The following is a 21,331-nucleotide window of genomic DNA, read 5'->3' as shown; positions in this document are numbered from 1 at the left end:
ACTAGAACTACAGGAAAGTCGACTGACTGGAAATTCTACAATGAGAAGCAAGGAGAAAACCAGAAGGAAACACGGAGGAGCTGTAAAAGCCTAAGGTACGGAGACACACGGCGTGCACTGAGAGGACGGAGCCGGAGAGAAGGGGCGGCTGATTGCCTGGCTGGCGTTCCCTAGTGGGAAGGAGATAAAAGCTCCGACTGTGCTGGGCCCCAGTTCTGACTGCTCTGAACCCCAGTTCTAGGCCAGACCCCGGGGACCCAGGCTCATCCATAGGGAGCTGGGCTGTAAGGCAGAACCACGAGGGAGTGGCGAAAGGAGGTCCTAGAGGCGCGCACATTGTGCGCAGAGAAGGAATGGTTGGCTGTGCCGCGGGATTGCCCTGGCGGGAAGGAAACTGAGGCTCTAGACTGCTCTGAACGTCACCTCCAATCCCACTACCAACTGAACTGAACCCCAGTTCCGGGCTCATTGGGGAAGAGCCTAGATTGTTTGGTAGCAGGCGAAAATCGAGGGCACCTTTCTCTCAGAGGTGCTTGCAGCGAGTACTGAAGGACCCTGAGACTCAGGAGCCGCGTAGGGCAGGGCTGACGGAAGCCAAGGCTGTAGGCTCCACCCTGAAACTCTGCCCCATCAGGGAAGCTGTGAAAATGCGACAACGAAATAGATCACAAAGGAAAGAAATGGAGGAAGAGACTGGATATAGAATTCAAATCTACACTTGTAAGGTTTTTAAAGAATTTCCTAGAAAAGGTCAATAAGACCTATGAGGATATGAAAAGGGATCAACTAGAATTAATAAGGAAACAACGAGAAATGATAAGGGATCAACAAGAAATAAAGAATACATTGTCTGAAATAAAAAATATTATATAGAGTCCTAAAAACAGAATGGAAGATTGCAAGAATCAAGTCAAAGATTTGGAACATAAAGAGCCAGAAGACACTCCTCTGCAGAAGCAAGAAGACAAGAGAATCCAGAAAATTGAAGATAATATAAGAAACATCTGGGACAACTTCAAGCGAACCAACATCAGAATTATGGGAGTCCCAGAAGATTAGAGAGAGCAAGATATCGAAAACATACTGAAAGAAATAGTGACAGAAAACTTCCCCCACCTGGTGAAAGAATTAGACTTACAAGTCCAGGAAGCGCACAGAACTCCAAACAAAAGGAATCCAAAGAGGACCACACCAAGACAAATCATAATTAAAATTCCAGGAGCAAAAGACAGAGAGAGAATATTAAAAGCAGCAAGAGCAAAGCAGGTAGTTACCTATAAAGGAGCACCTATACAATTGTCAGCTGATTTTTCAACAGAAACCATGCAGGCCAGACAGGAATGGCAAGAAATATTCAAGGTGATGAATAGTAAGAACCTACAGCCAAAGATAATCTACCCAGCAAAACTATCACTCAGAATCGAAGACCAGATAAAGAGCTTCACTAATAAAAAAAGCTAAAGGAGTTCATCACCACCAACCAGAATTATATGAATTGCTGAAGGGGGTTCTTTCGGAAGAGAAAGTAAATAAAGATAAAAATTATGAACAACAAATATGTAACTATCAACAAGTGAATCTAAAAACCAAGGAAATTAAAAAAAAATCTGATGAACAATATTAACTGGTGAATATAATAGAATCAGAGGTATGAAAGAGGAGTAAACTGACGATTCTTGGGGAAAAGGGGAGAGGGGGATGTGGGAAGAGACTAAACATAAACTGTGCACCTATGGATGAGGACAATGGGGGGTGGGGAAAGGGCAGAGGGTGGGATGGGAACCTGGTGGAGGAGAGCAATGGAGGGGGGGAGGGGAAAGGAACATTTGTAATAATATGAACAATAAAAATTTATTTTAAAAAAAAAAAGAGGACTGAAGAGCAAGACACAAAGGGAAGAGAGAAAGGAAAGTGACAACTTAAAATTAGCTTTCCTATTGGGAAACATTATACTGGAGACTGGAATCACAAACAGTTTATGTCTTTTTTATTATGTATTTTATGTTACACATATACACACACATTATATATTATATATACATATATGCAAAGCTATAGGAAAAAATGATTCTTCGGCTCTTAAATTGATGTTTTAGGATATCAAGGAGAAGTTACATGGAGCCATCTATACCTTATACCAAAAATAGAAGTATTATAATTATCAGATGGGTGATAAGATTAAGAATAAAAACTTAATAGTTTATAGGAAAATAAATAAAAAATAGATCTTTTGAAAAAGTATAAATCTTTCAGATAAAAGATGGATGTTTGTATAAAATTTTATGTCTCTCACAGTATGCTGTGATTAAATGTCAGAAAGGAAGTAATAGAATAGGGAGAAATGGCAATACAGAGTGACTTTATTTAAGTAAGTAATATTTTAAATAATAAATGTAATTTGATTACCTCTTTTTCTGGATTACACAAATATGTTAAAAATTATATACACCTGATCTATCAACTAGATTTATTTTTCCTCCTCTTAAGAAGAATGCATGTTTGTGTTATTGAAGTTACAGGCTATGTATATAATCTCGAGAAATATTCTACTAAAATGTAAACTTTCAAATGATTATATGTGCACTGTGGTTATTTTGCCTGTTATAATAAACCCACCTATTCTGTGAAACCCTTTTAAAACTTTACATATCTCTATAAATTGCGAAGGCATTGAATCTCATTGTTCAGTTCTTAATGACATCAAATTGAAAACAACATACATTGATGTTCATTTTTTTAATTTACTTAGCACCTTTCAGATATTAACATTGATAGAAGGTGACATGGCTTCAAGAATGCAGAATATTATGTTCTGCTGTAATTAAGTGGGGCCTGCAGCTGCACAATTAACTATAGTCTCTTTTCTTCTCCGTTGTACATTTTACCCCAGGGTGGCTGATAACTCTTTGTGTGTGCTTTTTTCCAATTCATTTCATGAAGTTGTAATTCTTAAATTCGTTCATTTGGAAATGAAATATGTAATTTGATCTTTTCTGTCATGTTTGTTTGTCTTACTGGAAACAGAAAAGAGAAAATACACAAGCAGCAGAACCTTATTTTAATATTTTACTTTCTGTTTATTAGCATGGTACTTTCTAGAGACCTTATTTGGACTGACTGAGAAAAATTACCCATTAATATCAACAATAAGAGCAGAAAGTGCATAGAAAAATGGATTACCTTAATCTTTGGTAATATGTTTTCAAAGTTGATCTCTTAATCAAACATTTAAACCTTCCCTTTTTTAAGTCAGGAAAGCATTTATTATATGTCTGGAACTTTCTGTACCTAAGGACTCTGCATTCTGCCAGCTGTCCTTTCTAAAGTGGATGGTATTAATAAAATCTTAGAAAGCCCTTATTTATAAGTCCTGTAATGTTTGAAGATGTAACTTTAAAAATAGTGGTTCTTGTGCTAGCTGGTGTGGCTCAGTGGATAGAGCGTCAACCTGCAGACTGAAGGGTCCCAGGTTTGATTCCAGTCAAGGGCAAGTGGGAGGCAGCCAATCAATTATTCTCTTTCACTATTAATGTTTCTATCTTTCTCTTTCTCTCCCTTCCTCTCTGAAATCAATAAAAATATATTTATAAGTAAATAAAAATAGTGATTCTCAACCACTTTTTCTTCCCCAACATACTTGAGAGAAGGGAGATAATTTAACTATGGCTTTTTATAAGCATTAAAAACAACCAATTCTAAGGAAGAAGTTGTGTGCCTGCATCCCACCATGTAGCCAAACATCATTCCTGGGAGAATGATAGGACTTTTTAAAGCTACATATAACTCTTGTACACATAAGTGTTCTCTTTTCTCCAGTTTTATTAGTGTAAAATTTTCTGTAACACTTTTGTTGGAAGGTAGTTCTAGCACTTGATGGAACTATTAAAGAACCTGGTCTCATTGTGTGGACCTTATTTGACAAAAACCCTATATGGCCCACCTTAATTACTCACTTGATTTGTAATGCCTTGTTTTCAAAATACTTTGGTTCATTTTCCCAAAAGCCAAATTATACTCAGTTGATAAAGATTGGCTCTCAGGGAGTCTAGACAAGAGTCAGCTATAAGCTCTGAAGACAGACTGAAGGAGAGGTGTATAATTCTGTCAAGAGAGTCTTCAGCAATTGCTCAAACTGGGCAGTGAAACGTCTGGGACTTAAAAGTACTGCTGTGGCCGAAGCCGGTTTGGCTCAGTGGTAGAGCGTCGGTCTGCGGACTGAAAGGTCCCAGGTTCGATTCCAGTCAGGGGCATGTACCTTGGTTGCGGGCACATCCCCGGTATGGGGTGTGCAAGAGGCAGCTGGTCGATGTTTCTCTCTCATCAACATTTCTAGCTCTCTATCTCTCTCTCTTTCTCTCTGTGAAAAATCAATAAAATGTATTTTTTTAAAAATAAAAATAAAATTTCTTCTTAAAAAAAAAAAAAAAAAGTACTGCTGTGTGTGAAAAACAAAACCCACGTTGTCATACACTTGTACCAGGTAGGTAGGTGGTTGTTTAATTCTTTGTCGGTTGCTTTTGTTTTTCTCATCTTTTATTTGTCAAAAAGTAATCACCTAATTGTTTTTGAAGTGTTCTCAGTGTCCCTCAGTGACCATCTATCTGATTGTCCTCTCGTTGTGCTTACATCGGCAGGTGAAGGTTGCTATCCTTAAATATATAGAAACTCTAGCCAAACAGATGGACCCAGGAGATTTTGTGAATTCCAGTGAAACTCGCTTGGCAGTCTCTCGGTTTATCACTTGGACAACAGAACCCAAAAGTTCTGAAGTTCGGAAGGTATGTTTTAATATAAATTTTAAAAGATAAATTAGAAAAGCAAGTCAGTCATTTTGGTTTGCCAATGAAGGAAGCTAATATTTTCATGTCATTACCAGTTAGCATTGAGTTATTTACCTGGTGATATGAAGACCTTTTTTTTTTTTTTTTTAACCTTCTGTTTTAAATTGTTTTATCCACTTAATATGAGCATAATGTTCAAACTTAGAATAAAAAACTATTCTTGCCATAATTCTCTAACCTCTAATCTTGTAACCATTCAAAATATTTCAAATCTTTCACCTTGTATTTATTTTCCTATGTATTTCAAATAAGAGCTTACACTGTTATTGGCTTATTAATTTTAGGCATTATTGATCTTTTGATGAATTTAGTCATGTATCTGTCTATCTGCCTCGTTAAATTTTCCCATATAATTCCCACATCCTTTACTAGATCTCTCCCCATAACCTTCAGAATAGTTATGGATAAATTGTTGGTCACCAAAGAAAAAGATTTATATTTTAGCTTTGGAAGTATTCACTCCTATATCATCAGACCTTTCTGATGTTCTTTTTATCTTCACTTGAGGGTGTTTTTTTGTTACTGGTTTTATAGAGAAAGGAAGAAGGAGGGCCAAAACTGGCTCAGTGGATAGAGCGTTGGCCTGCGGACTAAAAGGTCTCGGGTTTGATTCCGGTCAGGGGCATGTACCTTGGTCGCAGGCACATCCCCAGTGGGGGGTGTGTAGGAAGCAGATGGTCGATGTTTCTCATCGATGTTTTTAGCTCTCTATCCTCCCTCTCCCTTCCTCTCTGTAAAAAATCAATAAAATATATATATATATATATTTTTTTTTTTTAAAGGAGGAAAGGGAGAGACAGACAGACATCAATCAGTTACCTCCCTTATGTACCCTGACCATGAATTGAACCCAACCCGCAATCTTGTCGGTGTGCCAGATGATACTCTAACCAACTGAGCCACCAGTCAAGGCTCTAATTTTTTTTAAGTATCTGTTGGTATTTTCAACATCCCTGCCACATGTCTATGGCTAATATTTTCCATATGCTCAAATAATTAGGTTAAAAATTTCTAATAAAGAAATTTTTAAGCATTTAAGAACTTCTGTTTTTCTGAGAAAGATAGCTTTGTGTTAGTGAACAGAAATACTGAGTAAAGAAAATGGTCTCCTTGGGGTAACCAACATATATTCACGTACCTCTGTGTGTCCTTGTTTTCTAGGCGGCGCACTCAGTGCTGATTTCCCTCTTTGAACTCAATACCCCAGAGTTTACTATGTTATTAGGAGCTTTACCAAAAACTTTTCAGGATGGTGCTACCAAGCTTCTTTATAACCACCTTCGAAACACTGGCAATGGAACCCAGGTATTTTTAATTTCTTTTCTTACCTATTATCCTATATAATAAAAGCCAAATATGCTAAGTATCTGGTCATCTGGTTGACTGTTCAACCAATCAAAGCACAATATGCTAATGATATGCAAACACCGCTCAACCGCTCACTATGACATGCATTGACCACCAGGGGGCAGACGCTACGGTTGATAAGTTAGCTTGCTGCTGGGGTCCAGCCAATCAGGACTGAGCAAGATAGGCCAAACACACCCTGGAGCCCTCCCGCGGTCCCGATCTGGCTGGCCAACCTCCTGCATCTCTCCCCGGCCGCTATTGTGCACCCATGGGGTCTCTCAGCCTGGCCTGTACCCTCTCACAACCCAGGACCCCTCGGGCGATGTCGGAGAGCCAGTTTCAGCACAATCCCGCAGGCCAGGCTGAGGAATCCCACTGGTGAACAAATTCATGTATCAGGCCTCTTGTATAATAGGATGGTTGGTTTAACAATTACTGCTTTTTTTTTTTCTACGTGAAATAAACTTCTGACCCTTGAGCCGAATTAACTGTTGTCCCAGAAAGAATAGAATCCCTAGGCCTGTCATGTTTATATTATAATTTGGTATAGATTTAGGGTGGTGAATGGTGACCAGAGTATGAACAAGGAAAGAAATGTGAGCAAGAACTTAGATGAAGGCTTCAACTTTGCATGCCATTATATTAGAACATGCTATTTAGATGAACCAATCTTATTTGAGGACTAGAGGGATGATTTATTCCAGAATTAATGTATAAATCCAAAGAGGGTAGTGCTTAAAAAGATGTGTTCAGCCCGGTTGGTGTGGCTCAGTGGTTGAGCGTCAATCTATGAACCAGGTCATGGTTTGATTCACAGTCAGGGCACATGCCCAGGTTGCAGGCTTGATCCCCAGTGTGGAGCATGCAGGAGACATCCAATCAATGATTCTCTCATTATTGATGTTTCTACCTTTCTCTTCCTCTCCCTTTCTCTCTGAAGTCAGTAAAAATATTTTTTAAAGATGTGTTCATATTTAATAATTACAGGCTTGTCAGTCCAAAGATGCTAGATATATTGGATTTTATTTGGGAGAAATGAAGTTTGAGTAAATGAAACAATGCAATTATATACATCTAAATGCTATAGGATCATTTATATAATATGCCTAAAAAATTGAACTTGTTTTTAAAAGACAGACCTTTGATAATGGCTAAAGGAGCAAATAGATTCACTTATGGCAAACTTAAAGTAAAGTCTGAATGTTAAAAACAATCTGAGAATAACTTCCTTGGACCAAGTCAATTATCTTTTTAAAAGGAGAATGGATTGTTATACATCTTAAGAGATAGGCAAATTTATGATATGACCAGATTTTTAAGCCTTTGGTGATTTATGAAAATCGTTTGTAAAACAAACTTGGGGAAGAATAAAATTCGAGCCTTGGCTGGTGTTGTGCAGTGTTGAGAGCACTGGCCCACACACCAAAGGGTTTCGGGTTGGATTCCTGGTCAAAGGCATGTACCTGGGTTACAGGTCCAATCCTTGCCCAGTCGGGGCATATGTGTGAGGCAACCAACTAATGTGTCTCTCTCACATTGCTGTTTCTCTCTCTTCCCCTCTCCCTCTCCTCTCAGAATTTTAGAATGTGATTATAGAATTCATTCTTTTAAAAAAGCAATGGAAAAATATTTTCAGGTGAGGATTAACAAAAAGAAAAAGGAAATTGGCTCAGAACAGAAAACTAATTTAAAATTCTTAATTTGGGATTGTGTTGAATCTTTGATGAAAATATATTGATAATCAGTGGGTGGGGAGAACAAAAAAAAGACTGAAGCGTTAGAATTCTAAATGGGGGAAAACATTTTCTACAGAAATCAGAGATAAGTACATGAATATTTAAATGGTAGACCTATAAATACGGCTTTCATGTTGTTCAGCTTCTTGATTGTATGCCTTAAGAGCGTTTTAATTCAACTTTTCACAACTATCATACGTTAATATGTATTTGACTCCCTCCATCAGAGTTCCATGGGGAGTCCTTTGACAAGACCAACACCACGTTCACCAGCCAACTGGTCCAGTCCTCTTACTTCTCCTACCAATACATCACAGAATACTTTATCTCCAAGGTAATAGAGGGATAATGTTCCACCATCGTTTGTTATTGCAGATTCCCGTTTCAGAAAAACAGACGTTAATATACTTCCTTTTGATTTCCACTTGACTTGAAAGTTTTAGACAAATAGAAACAGTATTAGATTCAAAAAAATATAACATTTATTTCAAAAGTAACCATTTAAATGATAATAATGTATATGATACAGAATTTTTTTAATAAGTCAAAAGAAAACTTAGTGACATAGCTTTTGTAAATTACAGCTTGTTACATTGAATAGCATAGTGCATAGTTAAGTTTCTCAAATATGCTGTACAAATCCAATAAATTGCAAATTGTGTCTTTTAGTTATACTACTTGGTGAAAATGGTGAGGGCAAGTTATAACGATGGATATTTAGATATAATATTAGCCAACCACTTCTAAAAGTAGAAAAAAATAAAGCTTACAGACAAAAACAAAAATAGAGAAGGGATAACATTATGTAATACTAATTAAGGAAAATGTAACTGAGATTGGTCCTTAATATAAAATATAACACATATAATTTTCACACACTTGTACAATTCAAGGTTGGGCTGTATTTCAGATGGAGTTTTGACTCATTAAAAAACTAATAGTTTTTGCCAAAACCGGTTTGGCTCAGTGAGTAGAGCATCAGCCTGGGGACTGAAAGGTCCCCGGTTCGATTCCGGTCAAGGGCATGTACCTTGGTTGCAGGCACATCCTCAGTAGGGGGTGTGCAGGTGGCAGCTGATCGATGCTTCTCTCTCATCAATGTTTCTAACTCTCTATCTTCCTCTCTGTAAAAAATCAATAAAATATATTTAAATATATATATATTTAAAAATAAATAAAAAAATAAAAAAGTAGTAGTTTTTTCCTTTTTCCTATCCTTTTAAAAAGTAGTTTGCATAGTATTCCATTTGTATTGTAGTTATTAGCTGGATTTTTTGTTATTAACCATACATACCATGCTTCATCATACTTATTACAATTATAGGCTACGTAAACAGCATAAGGAAGAAAAGTATGTTGCACACTTTTCATGTAGCCTATTTCTTCCTGTTATGTAGCAATTTTAATAGCTACATTTCAGCTTCAATTAAATTTTAGAATGTGATTACAGAATTCATGTCAATAATATGTTCAGTGTTAAAAATTCTCTCCCTTCTTGTGTAAATACATTTATCTCAGTAGTTAGTGAGTTAATCACGGGAGTTAGCAAATCTTTTGCAAAGGGCCATATGGTAAATATTTTAGGCTTTGTGGCCATGCAGTCTTTGTCACTTCTACTCACCTCTGATGTTATAGAGTGAACATAGCCATAGACAATACTCAAATAAATTAGGATTGCTATATTCTACTAACATTTTATTTATGCACCCTAAAATTTTAATTTTATATAATTTTTATGTGTCATGAAATAGTTTGATTTTTTTTTTCTCAACTATTTAAACATGTAAAAAACCATTATTACATTTCAGGGGCATAGCTTGCTGGCCCCTGGTTAAATCAGAACATCTTTAAAGCTGAAAAGACAAACCAGTTGTGACATGGTCAGAGTCATTGTAAGCTGTTCTTAATAGGTGGGCAAGGGGACATGTACTTTAACCATCTGTAGCTGTTGGATTTTGTTTTGCTTTGGGGAATACACATTATCTAATCCCATCTTTATAAATATCCTACATGATTTCCTCAAATGTGTTAGTATTTTAAAACTGTACATAAATGAAAATTAGTTGATGTCTTTTTTATAGTGCATTTGATTATGACACAGAAAATATGAACTCTGAAGACATTTATAGCTCTCTTAGAGGTGTCACTGAAGCAATTCAGAATTTCAGCTTCCGTAGTCAAGAAGATATGAATGAGCCATTGAAAAGGGATTCTAAAAAAGATGATGGAGATTCAGTGAGTATTGAATATTCTTACACTACTAACTTTTTTATTAAGAATTTTTTTGTTTGGGTGGTTGTTTATTTTTATTCTTAAATATATTGATTTCAGAGAGGTTAGGGCGAGAGATAGAAACATCAATGATGAGAGAATCATTGGTTGGCTGCCTCTGGCGCATCCCCTACTGGGAATCGAGCCCACAACCCTAGCATGTGCCCTTGACAAGAATAGAACCCAGGACCCTTCAGTCTGCAGGCTGACACTCTATCCTCTGAGCCAAACAGCTAGGGCTGGGTTGTTGTTGTTTTTTTAACTTTGCTTTCTATCATTTGCAAACTTAATTTTCCAGGGGTCACCCACATACTTATCCTCCATAGTCTGTCAGGGTATACTAGTATCTTCAGAATATATCTGTAATCCAACTTCTTCTCACCACTGCCTTTCTGGTTCCAGCCATCATCATCATTAATTCTCTCACCTGAATTATTAAAATGGACACCTAACTGGCCTCCTTGATTTTGCCTTTGTCCTCCTACTCTGTTCTTACTCCTCTACTCACACCTCGGAAGTCCCTGTCTCAGTAAAAGCCGAAGTCTCCACAATTCACTTTTCTCCTTTGTTGCCTCTCTGGCTTCATCTCCTCTTACTTTCCTCCCTGTTGAGTCTTCTTCAACCACACTGGCCTCCTTGCTGTTTTCTTTTTAATTTTTATAATTATATTTTTTGGTTGATTGATTTTTTTTTTTAGAGAGAGAGAGAAGAGAAAGGAGAGAGAAACATTCATTTGTTGTTCCACCTTTTTATGCACTCATTGGCTGATTCTTGTTTATACCCTGACCAGGGATCCAACCTATAGGTTGTAAATAAACAACAGGTTTCTTTACATCTTTACTATAAGCTTTGCCATTTTGAATGTAAATTTTAGCTCGTTGTTTTCCAGTACGTAAATTTCTTTCAGCAGGTTATTGTTACCTTGAAAATGAATTAATGTGCTATGTCTTCCCTTTCCTGTTAACAGATGTGTGGTGGTCCTGGGATGCCTGACCCAAGAGCAGGAGGTGATGCTACTGATTCAAGCCAAACAGCCCTTGACAATAAAGCCTCATTACTCCATTCCATTCCTGCTCACTCCTCTCCGCGCTCTCGAGATTATAATCCGTACAACTATTCAGACAGCATCAGTCCCTTTAACAAGTCTGCCCTCAAGGAAGCTATGTTTGATGATGATGCCGACCAGTTTCCTGATGGTACGTATGCTCTGTGTCATACTGTTACTGCCTGTGTTTGGGGGGCCTGATCCTCGATGAAGCAAAAGATGCTCTTTTTTTTTGTATCCTAAGAAGAAGGGATCTTTGCAGTGGTCAATTTTTCTCCCATCTTCTAAGAGCTCATTTTAATGGTTTGGTAGATGTCTTCCCAAGAATGGGAAACAGTGATCATTCTAAGATCATCCTTGAAATGAAGAAAACCTTAATGGCCTCCCAGAAATAACTGAAACCAATGGTAGCTTATAAATTTATCTTTAAACACCATTTCAGTCATTAATTTTTATAGCAGAATGACAAAACTGAAGGAATACCCATTCTTTTTTTTTTCCTTTGCATATTTAAGTATGCGAGGGTAAAATAGTTGGTATTTATGATAAATGTTTCAGAAAACAGTGCACAAATATGAAGTAAAATGGTAATGATTGTTAAATCTTGATGATTAGTATATAGAGGTTCATTATACGCCAATCTCTCATGAATTTTTATTATAAAAAAAGTTTTAAACTAACATTGGTGTTTTGGAAAGATAAATGGAAAAGAAAATTACTTAATTTTCTCTTGTTTTACAGCCAGCATTGTTTCATGTTATGAAGTTGTTATCTCATACTTGTGAGAATTTACGTATAAAGTTATAAAATTAATGCCATGTCCTTTGACAGATCTTTCCCTAGACCATTCTGACCTAGTTGCGGAGTTATTGAAGGAGTTGTCGAACCATAATGAACGGGTAGAAGAAAGAAAAATTGCCCTCTATGAACTTATGAAACTAACCCAGGAAGAATCTTTTAGTGTTTGGGATGAACACTTCAAAACAATATTACTTTTACTGCTTGAAACCCTTGGGGATAAAGAGGTAAATGGCATAATCCTATATAATAAAAGGCTAATATGCAAGCCTACAGTGGCGAGTGTGCTCCCATAGGGGGAGCACTGCTCAGCCAGAAGCCGGGCTCATGGCTGGCAAAGGCAGCGGCGATGGCAGGATCCTCTCCTGCCTCCGCAGCAGTGCTAAGGATGTTTGACTGAGGGACCCTCCCGAGTGCATGAATTTCGTGCACCAGGCCTCTAGTATGTAAATAGTCGCCTGTTTTTTCCTGTCTTGGGTTGCATGTCACTGCCAATTAACCAAGCACTACACAGATTTGAAAATTGGGAAAACGAGTCTCCTGCTGCTGCTTTCTGCATGAAGTTTTCACTGTAAAGTGCTTTTTCTTATAAACCAAGTAGCCCAGCAATTTTGATTAATTGACAATGGTAAAAAATCAGAGGTTGCTGACAGGTCTTTACAGGAGGGTACAGGTTACTTGTTTGCCTATTAAATTAGTTCAGAAGTAAAACTTCCATTTTAGTAGTATTTAGTTGGTTCTCAGTTTTTTTTAAAGATGTGTGTATGTTTTCAACTAGAGATGTGAAAATTTAATTATGCAATATTCCACATACTTTATGCAGTTGTCTATGATTCCCCTGACCCTCACCTCAATATTAAGATCCTTACATTTCAGACATGGGAAATGTAAAAGATTATCTACAACCCGAAATATTAAAAACATTAAAATGTTTCTCCTTAGCCTACAATCAGGGCTTTGGCATTAAAGGTTTTAAAAGAAATCCTAAGGCATCAACCAGCAAGATTTAAAAACTATGCAGAACTGACTGTGATGAAAACATTGGAAGCACATAAAGATCCTCATAAGGAGGTAAGTTACCTGATGCTTACATGATTATTACTTTATTCCTAATACTTTTTATACTACAGCACTCCCCCTTTTCCTCAGGAGTTATGTATCAAGACCCCCAGTGGATGCCTGAGTCTGAAGATGGTACCGAACCTGATGTTTACTGTCTTTTTTTTCCTACACATAAATGCCTATGATAAAGTTTAACTTATAAGTTAGAGTAAGTGGTTAACAACAACTAATAATAAAATAGAGCAATTATAGCAACATAGTGTAATGAAAGTTATGTGCATGTGGTCTTTTGCACAATATCCTATTGCACTCTACTCACCTTTTCACCAAAAGGAAGCCCTTTACAGTTTCTCTTTGGCACATCTGAATTGCCAGCATCACAACTCTTGCACTTTGGGCCATTATTAAGTCAAAGAAGGGCAACTTGAACACAAGCACTGATACTGCAACAATGGATATGTTAACTGAACTGGCTTCTAAGTGACTAACAGGGGGTAGTGTATATAACATAGGCTGTGCTGGACAAAGGGGTGATTCACGTCCTGTACGGGACGGAGTGGGGTGATGCAAAATTTCATGATGCTATTCAGAATAGCGTGCTGTTTAAAATGTATGATTTCTTACTGCAACTTTCCATTTAATATTTTTATACTGTGGTTGAGTGCAGATAACTGAGCCCCCAGAAAACTGGGGGACTCCTGTATTGCATAAAACTTAAATGTTGCTTTGAAAGTATCCTTGCCAAAACTGGTTTGGCTCAGTGGACAGAGCATCGGCCTGCAGACTGAAAGGTCCCAGGTTCGATTATGGTCAAGGGCATGTACCTTGGTTGTGGGCACATCCCCAGTAGGGGGTGTGCAAGAGGCAGCTGATCGATGTTTCTCTCTCATCGATGTTTCTGACTCTCTATCCCTCTCTCTTCCCTCTGTAAAAAATCAATAAAATATATTTTTAAAAAATAATAAATAAATAAATAAATAAAAGAGATATGATTGTGAACCTTAGAGGAGAATGAATCATAACTTTCCAATCCGCCTGGATTTTTACTCAGATTTCTTCGGCTGGTGTTTAACATCTTGCTGAATGTCTAAAAAACTAATATTTATTGTTTAGTTACCCACCTTCTGACCCAAATAATGCCTGTAAACATCCCTATTTTTACAAAAGATAAAATTGATATTCTTAAGGTGTTATAGCTGAAATCAGCCCTGGGTCTTCTGACTTCCAGTGTATTTTTCCCTGTGCCTTTCTGAGCACCTCTCACAGATGGAGAGCATAAGGAAGACACTACCAAAGTTGCATGAAAAACAGTAATTTTTACATGTTTTTAAGATAGTCATTAGAGATCACAGATTCTAACAAGAAGATTGACAAGTGTTTCTTTATTGAAAAGAGAAGCCCAAGCCCAATACAGAAGGAAAGAAAATCATTGTGAACAGAAGGAGGAGTAGCATGTTACTTGATAACGTATTGACTGTTTTATGTCGTAATTACCATATTTTCCGGCGTATAAGACGACTTTTGAAACAAAAAAAAGTCAACCGAAAATCGGGGGCAAAAGACCAAAATTGCACAAAAATTACCTGCAGATCTTGATGGCAAAGTAAGTCTTTTCTTTGAAGTGGGGGGTAGTCTTATACAGCTAATATAGGCCTAAACCTATGTTTTAACTGTAAAAATTAGGGGGTCGTCTTATACGCCGGAAAATACGGGTATGTATGTGGTAAAGGGGGACACAGCACTCCAGAAGTTGAGGACACTGATTATGAGCAGCATCTCACTGTGGTTGATGCGAAAGACTCCACATTGTAGTCTAGGTAAATAGAGCCTTCACTTCCCTGCACAACTAGACCACAATATGATTTTAAAATCGTTTTAGCCAACAATAAAATAACACAAAAGAAGGAAAAATTATTTAATAAAAACCCATGGATCCATTTCCCAGCTTCAACAGTTACATTTTGCCAACCCTGTTTTATTAATACTCTTACTTTGTGTTTATTTGTTTACTTTAATATTTTCAAAGCAAGTTCCAGTTATGTCCTAGTAACTATTTCATGAAGTTTGTACTTCCAGGACACAGTATAAAAAATTTATTTTTGCTGAAACTGGTTTGGCTCAGTGGGTAGAGCGTCGGCTTATGGACTGGAAGGTCCTGGGTTTAAGTCCAATCAGGTGCATGTACCTTGGTTTCGGGCACATCCCTGATGGGGGGTGTGCAGGATGCAGCTGGTCAATGTTTCTCTCTCATGGATGTTTCTGGCTCTCTATCCCTTTCCCTTATCTTTGTAAAAAAATCAATAAAATATTAAAATAAATATATATTATTATTATTATTATTATTATTATTACTTCCCTTCTCAATTTCCTCTTTGTTTTAGGTGGTGAGATCAGCTGAGGAAGCTGCATCTGTGTTGGCCACTTCAATCAGTCCAGAGCAGTGCATCAAAGTGCTTTGTCCTATCATCCAAACTGCAGATTACCCCATTAATCTTGCTGCAATCAAAATGCAAACAAAAGTGATAGAGAGAGTGTCCAAGGAAACTCTTAATCTGCTTTTACCAGAAATTATGCCAGGCCTAATACAGGTAAGCAGCTAAGTTTGAAGGAATAAGCTACGATTGATTTGGGATTTACCGTATTTTTCGGACCATAAGACGCACTTTTTCCCCCCCAGAAGTGGGGGGGGAAAGTCCCTGCGTCTTATGGTCCAAATATAGCCTACACATATACTTTAAAAAAAAAGTTTTTTTACTTGCCTGGCTCTGTGTGGTCTCTGTGTGCTTGCCCGGCTCTAAAATGGTTCTAAATGCTGCTGTTTACTTTACAGGGTTGATTACATGTGTTTATGACTGTGATGTTGGGTTTTAATGCACATAAAATATTTTAGGACACTATTTGTTTCAGAATCTTTTTTTCTTCATTTCCCTTCTCTAAAAACTGGTGCGTCTTATGGTCCGGTGCGTCTTATGGTCTGAAAAATACGGTAGTTAATTTTAGGCACTTTTCCAGGCAACATTAATGGCATGACCAAGCCTGCCTATTTGCTCTGAACATCCAAGACAGTAGGCAGGTGTGGGGTGTGTGTGTGTGTGTGTGTGTGTGTGTGTGTGTGTGTGTTAAAATATATGTAATTTGAAATTTACCATTTAGTCATTTTTAAGTGTGCAATTTCATGGCATTAAATACATTCACAAGGTTACACAACCATCACCACTATTCATTTTCAGAACTTTTTAATCATCCCAAATGAAACTCTGTACCCCTCATTGACCCCTCATTCTTTCTCCTCTCAGTCCCAGGTTACCTCTGTTCTACTTTCTAGGTTCCTCATATAGGTAGAATCATACAGCGTTGGTTCTTTTATGGCTGGCTCATTTTATTTAGCATAATGTTTTAGGGTTTACTATGTTATAGCATGTATTCCAATTTCATTCTTTTTTTTTTTTTCTTTTTTTTTTTGGCTGAATAATATTCCATTTACTGGTATGTTTATACCACAATTTGTGCGGGGGTTTGTGAGAGTGGGAGTGGTGGTGGTGGTTGTTCATCCACACCTGAGGATATTTTTCCATTGATTTTTAGAGAGAATGGGAGGGAGAGGGAGAGACAGAGAGAGAAACATCATTGTGAGAGAGACATATCAATTGGTTGCCTCTGTGTGTGCCCTGACCAGGGCTAAAGCCTGCAACTGAGGTACATGCCCTTGACCAGAATTGAACCCAGGACCCTTCAGTCCATGGGCTGATGTTCTATCCATTAAGCCAGACTGTCTAGGGCTGTACAACTATTTGTTTATCCATTAATGTGTTGTTGGAAATGTGGGTGTTTCCATTTTTTAAATTAAATATGTAGTACAGCCGAAACCAGTTTGGCTCAATGGATAGAGCGTCGACTTGGGGACTGAAAGGTTCCCAGTAGGGGGTGTGCAAGAGGCAGCTGATTGATGACTCTCTCTCACCGATGTTTCTATCTCTCTCCCTTCCTCTCTGTAGAAAATCAATAAAATATATATTTTCTTAAACTAAAGAAAATAATAATAAAAAAATAAATATGTAGTACAGCAAAATTTCTTGTGTATGTATGTATCTAGAAATAGAATTCCTAGGTATTACCAGATTCCTCTTTAAATAGGTCGTAATTTATAGCCATAAATGTAATGCATTTTTTTTCTTTGCACACAAACCCATTCATATAAACATTATGACAAATATGGAATTATATTTATAACTTGCTTTGCTTAACTTCATAGATTATGAGATTTCTGCCATCCAATAAATAATATTCTATTATGTGATTTTAATTCAATAGTGTAAATATTAAGACCCCCCCCTCCTGAAGAGAATTAATCATTTATTTCTTTGTGCATTATCTTTGTGACTTTATTCTAAGCCCTAAAATTCTTAATTGTGAGATCCTTGAAGATCAGATCCAAATATCTTTCTTCTTGGTCTATGCCAATAGTCGGCAAACTCATTAGTCAACAGAGCCAAATATCAACAGTACAACAATTAAAATTTCTTTTGAGAGCCAAGTTTTTTAAACTTAAACCTCCTCTAACACCACTTCTTTAAAATAGTCTCGCCCAGGCCGTGGTATTTTGTGAAAGAACCACACTCAAGGGGTCAAAGAGCCGCATGTGGCTCTCGAGCCACAGTTCGCCGACCACAGGTCTATGTTTTGATACTAAGAATATATATATTTATACACACACACACACACACACACACATATATATATATATATATATATATATATATATATATATATATATATATATAACGTGTATGTCATACATATCATGAATACTGAATAAAAACTTGGATGAATAGTTTGGAGCAGTGGTAGGGATGGGACAGATACTAGGCTTAACTCAGCCTGGATTATAGGAGTACCTTGACTGCCAGGCCAAGGAGACTTTATTTGCTAGTGAGGAGCTGTTGAGTTCTATAAAACTGAATGCTTTAGGGAGGTTAATCTGGAGGCTTTTTGCAGGGTGGATTGGCAAAGGGGCAGCCTCAGAGTCAGAGAATTGCAGCTTTCCAGGCTAAATAAAGGGAAGGAAGGCTAACAGTGGAGGTGCCGAAGGGGAGATGGAAGGAAAGAAGGGAATGTCTCTGCCTGAAATGGTTGAGAAGTTCATCGGTCAGTAAAGCTTGAGTTACCTGTTCTGTCTCTGTTGGAATCGTCCTTTTCTCCGATCCCCCAGGAGTGCTAATGCGGACTTTTCTCCCTAGGGTTATGACAATTCAGAGAGCAGTGTTCGAAAAGCTTGTGTCTTCTGCCTGGTGGCTGTTCATGCGGTAATAGGGGATGAACTAAAGCCACATCTCAGCCAGCTTACTGGCAGTAAAGTAAGTAGAGCTGCTTTGTTCTAAGGATGCTGGCCATGGTACATTCTTCAAAACTTATTTGTGTGTGTGTCTGTGTTAATACAAAATTTATTTTTGTATTCAGCTTTTAGTAAGTCATGCTTTGAGCATTCAACTTATTCCTCCTACCATTTGCATTTTAGCTGTTTCTATTTTCATATTTGCCACTCAGGGAAAGTCAGGCAGTTTGGTAGGATGCCTGGTAGATTGCTGTGAAAGAAATGCCTGTAGATTCTGGTTATTTAAAATAGCTTCTTTGCCTCTCCTACAATTATTTTTTATAATTTCTAATTGTCAATAATAATAACTTGGGAATTATAATAACCCTTCTGTACAAAATTTATCTTTTAAAGCTCACATATCTATAATAATAAGAGCATAATATGCTAATTAGACTGGACAGCCAAACGACCTTCCGGGCATCTTCCCAGATGAAGCTGCAGTGGCCGGGGCCGAGGCAGAGGTGGTTAGGAACAATCAGGCAGGCAGGCGAGTGATTAAAAGTGATCAGGCAGGCAAGTGGTCCCAGATTGCGAGAGGTTGCAGGCCAGACTGAGGGACACACAATCCCCATTCCCTCCTCCCCATGCACGAATTTCGTGCCCCGGCCTCTACTATGTATATAGTTTTTTAATAAACATTATTCTATAAATTAGGGCAGCTTGCTCAAATGACACGTTTGCTTTGCCTTCAATCTGCAGATGAAGCTACTGAATCTTTACATCAAACGTGCACAAACAGGCTCTGGAGGAGCTGATCCCACTACTGATGTCCCTGGGCAGAGTTAGTGACGCCGGTGGAAGCGAACCAGGTCTCCTCAGGGGAGGACACAGGCCACCCTCATCAATGAAAGGAAGTTTTCAGATGCATCTTTTGGAGCTTACCATTGTTTCCTAGTTTTAGTTTTCTGTTTTGTTTTGTATTTTCTGTAACAGAGGGCTCTCCTCAGTCTGCATGTAACTTTTATGATAGTTATCCCAAATCCAAGAAAAAGCAGTATTAACAACAGTTGATCAATATAAAGTAATTTTAAATCTAACTTATCATTTCACTGTTTGTACTTCTTTGTCTTCCCCATTAACCTTTGCCAGTGTTATGGTTGTATAATTTTTTTTTAATGCTGGTTAAACAGGAATGCTTAAAGCTTTAAAAGTTGAACAGTCTAAAACATTTTTTGCCTTTATTAAATGCAGGATAATATTTTTTAATTGCTACTTTGAGTTTTGTTTCCTATCATGTCCTATGCTAGTAATATTGAAATGACGTGAAACACAGCAGGACTAATTCCAGCTACAGCCGGACTCTGTTGGTGTGATTGTGATACATGTCATTAGCTATAACTTCTTTGGGGTGGTCTGTAGTTTTAAAACTAAGACTTCAAAGAGAAATGTTACAGAATCAGCCAGTTTTGTAAAACTGATATTGTTTGTTGGTTACTGATCTTGCCATCTTTATTTAAAACCATGTCCCCTCTATGATCCCTTAAGAAAGCTGCACCAAATCATCTGCCTGTTTTTTCCTTAATACTTATTAAAATGGAAGGTTTCATTGCAGGGTTTTTTGGTTTGTTTATCTTTATTGTGAATGATGCTTTTTTTAATATTTATTAATATCAAATTCACTTACAAATAAACTTGATAATGGAAACAGACAAAAAAGAAATCAAGTGCATGTGTGTCCTTGACAGTCTTCTGTTTCTCATTTAATAAACAAACTAATTATTGAGACATGGGAGTCGACCAGCACCTTTTGTTTAAATGGTGGAACCTGGTTTCCTTTTACCATGAAATTCTTACTTGAAAACGTTGATCCTGATGAGAGAGAGAAGATGGTGCCAAGGCTATTATATTATGGGCTCAAATTCTCTACCTCTTCAGGGCTAATACTTTTAATTGAGCTGCTGCCTATAGTGTCTTTTGGAAAACTAAAGGGTGATTTTTCTGTTACGTTTTAAAATCACCTTTGGCTACATCTATTTTCATGTGCAGCCAATTTGCAAAAATTACCAGTGTTGGTGAAAGGCAAAGTAGGTAATTTGGAACCAGAATACTAATGATTGCTCATCCTGACATTTTTTTAATCCTAACGAAGTGAATTTGACTGGAAAGGCAAATGGCTATTAGGGAAGCCATTTGTTGTTACAGAGTTATCTGTACTTTGTTTAATTGAACAAAATGTAGAAATGTATGTAAAGAATTTAAGAGTACTGAATGGATTTGTCATCGGCTTTTACCTTTGTTTCTGTTCTTGCAGCAGGAAGTTTCTCTGTATCTCCTCCCCTTTACCTATAACAATTTTGTTTTCTACTGTTAATTACATTGTGTATTTATAGTTCTATGCTTACTGTTGTGCATATACTGGCAATAAAACTGTACATAACATTACTTGAAAAAATTAACAAAACATATCAGTTGTTTTTCTGTCTCACTGTGTGACAAGTCACTTATAACTAGGTTTTTGAAAAGCTCATGTGTCAATAAATTTTATAAGTGCATCTGAGGAGAAAAGATTTATCAGGAGTAGCAGCCAGGGGTATATATAGCTATGTATGCATGTATATATTATAGCTCTAAGATGAAAAGGCATTTTAAACATTGAATGCTTCTTAGTAATGTTTTATGTTCCATACTTTTGATATGTTTATGTAATCATTTTTAATCTAAATAGTGGTTTGATTTTGACCTGTTCTTTATGGTCTTGCTTTAACTACTATTGACAATTAGAGTCACTTAAGCTGAATAACTATTTAGAAATGTAGAGTAAGCAGCAGGCACTTGAAGGCAGGCAACTCAGAAATGAATGAACTGAGTAATAGAAAAGCAAAACAGCCCTCACCGGTTTGGCTCAGTGGATAGA

At 37.2% G+C, this 21,331-nt stretch overlaps 1 protein-coding gene across 50 annotated transcripts in view; it reads left to right on the top strand.

Annotated features, from left to right (window-relative positions):
• The window catches only part of CLASP2 (cytoplasmic linker associated protein 2), a 133,652-nt gene extending 112,776 nt beyond the window's left edge, over positions 1 to 20,876 (top strand). For 45 of the 50 annotated variants that reach the window (XM_036431722.2, XM_036431716.2, XM_036431718.2 and 42 more), the window contains 10 exons: positions 4,635 to 4,778; positions 6,003 to 6,146; positions 8,155 to 8,261; positions 10,009 to 10,162; positions 11,166 to 11,394; positions 12,075 to 12,268; positions 12,984 to 13,112; positions 15,485 to 15,691; positions 18,341 to 18,457; positions 19,177 to 20,876. In XM_036431722.2, the coding sequence (XP_036287615.1) occupies positions 4,635 to 4,778; positions 6,003 to 6,146; positions 8,155 to 8,261; positions 10,009 to 10,162; positions 11,166 to 11,394; positions 12,075 to 12,268; positions 12,984 to 13,112; positions 15,485 to 15,691; positions 18,341 to 18,457; positions 19,177 to 19,263 (1,512 nt within the window). In that variant the 3' untranslated portion in view covers positions 19,264 to 20,876. The remainder of the gene's footprint in view (positions 1 to 4,634; positions 4,779 to 6,002; positions 6,147 to 8,154; positions 8,262 to 10,008; positions 10,163 to 11,165; positions 11,395 to 12,074; positions 12,269 to 12,983; positions 13,113 to 15,484; positions 15,692 to 18,340; positions 18,458 to 19,176) is intronic. The other 5 variants (XM_045579357.1, XM_045579359.1, XM_036431750.2 and 2 more) reach the window with 5 other exon arrangements.
• The last annotated feature ends 455 nt before the right edge of the window (positions 20,877 to 21,331 follow it).

Source organism: Pipistrellus kuhlii, unplaced genomic scaffold (assembly GCF_014108245.1).
Source record: "Pipistrellus kuhlii isolate mPipKuh1 unplaced genomic scaffold, mPipKuh1.p scaffold_m20_p_11, whole genome shotgun sequence".
Taxonomy (NCBI): Eukaryota; Metazoa; Chordata; class Mammalia; order Chiroptera; family Vespertilionidae; genus Pipistrellus; species Pipistrellus kuhlii.
Note: the sequence above shows the minus strand (reverse complement) of the source record. Positions and strands in the feature narration are given on the sequence as shown.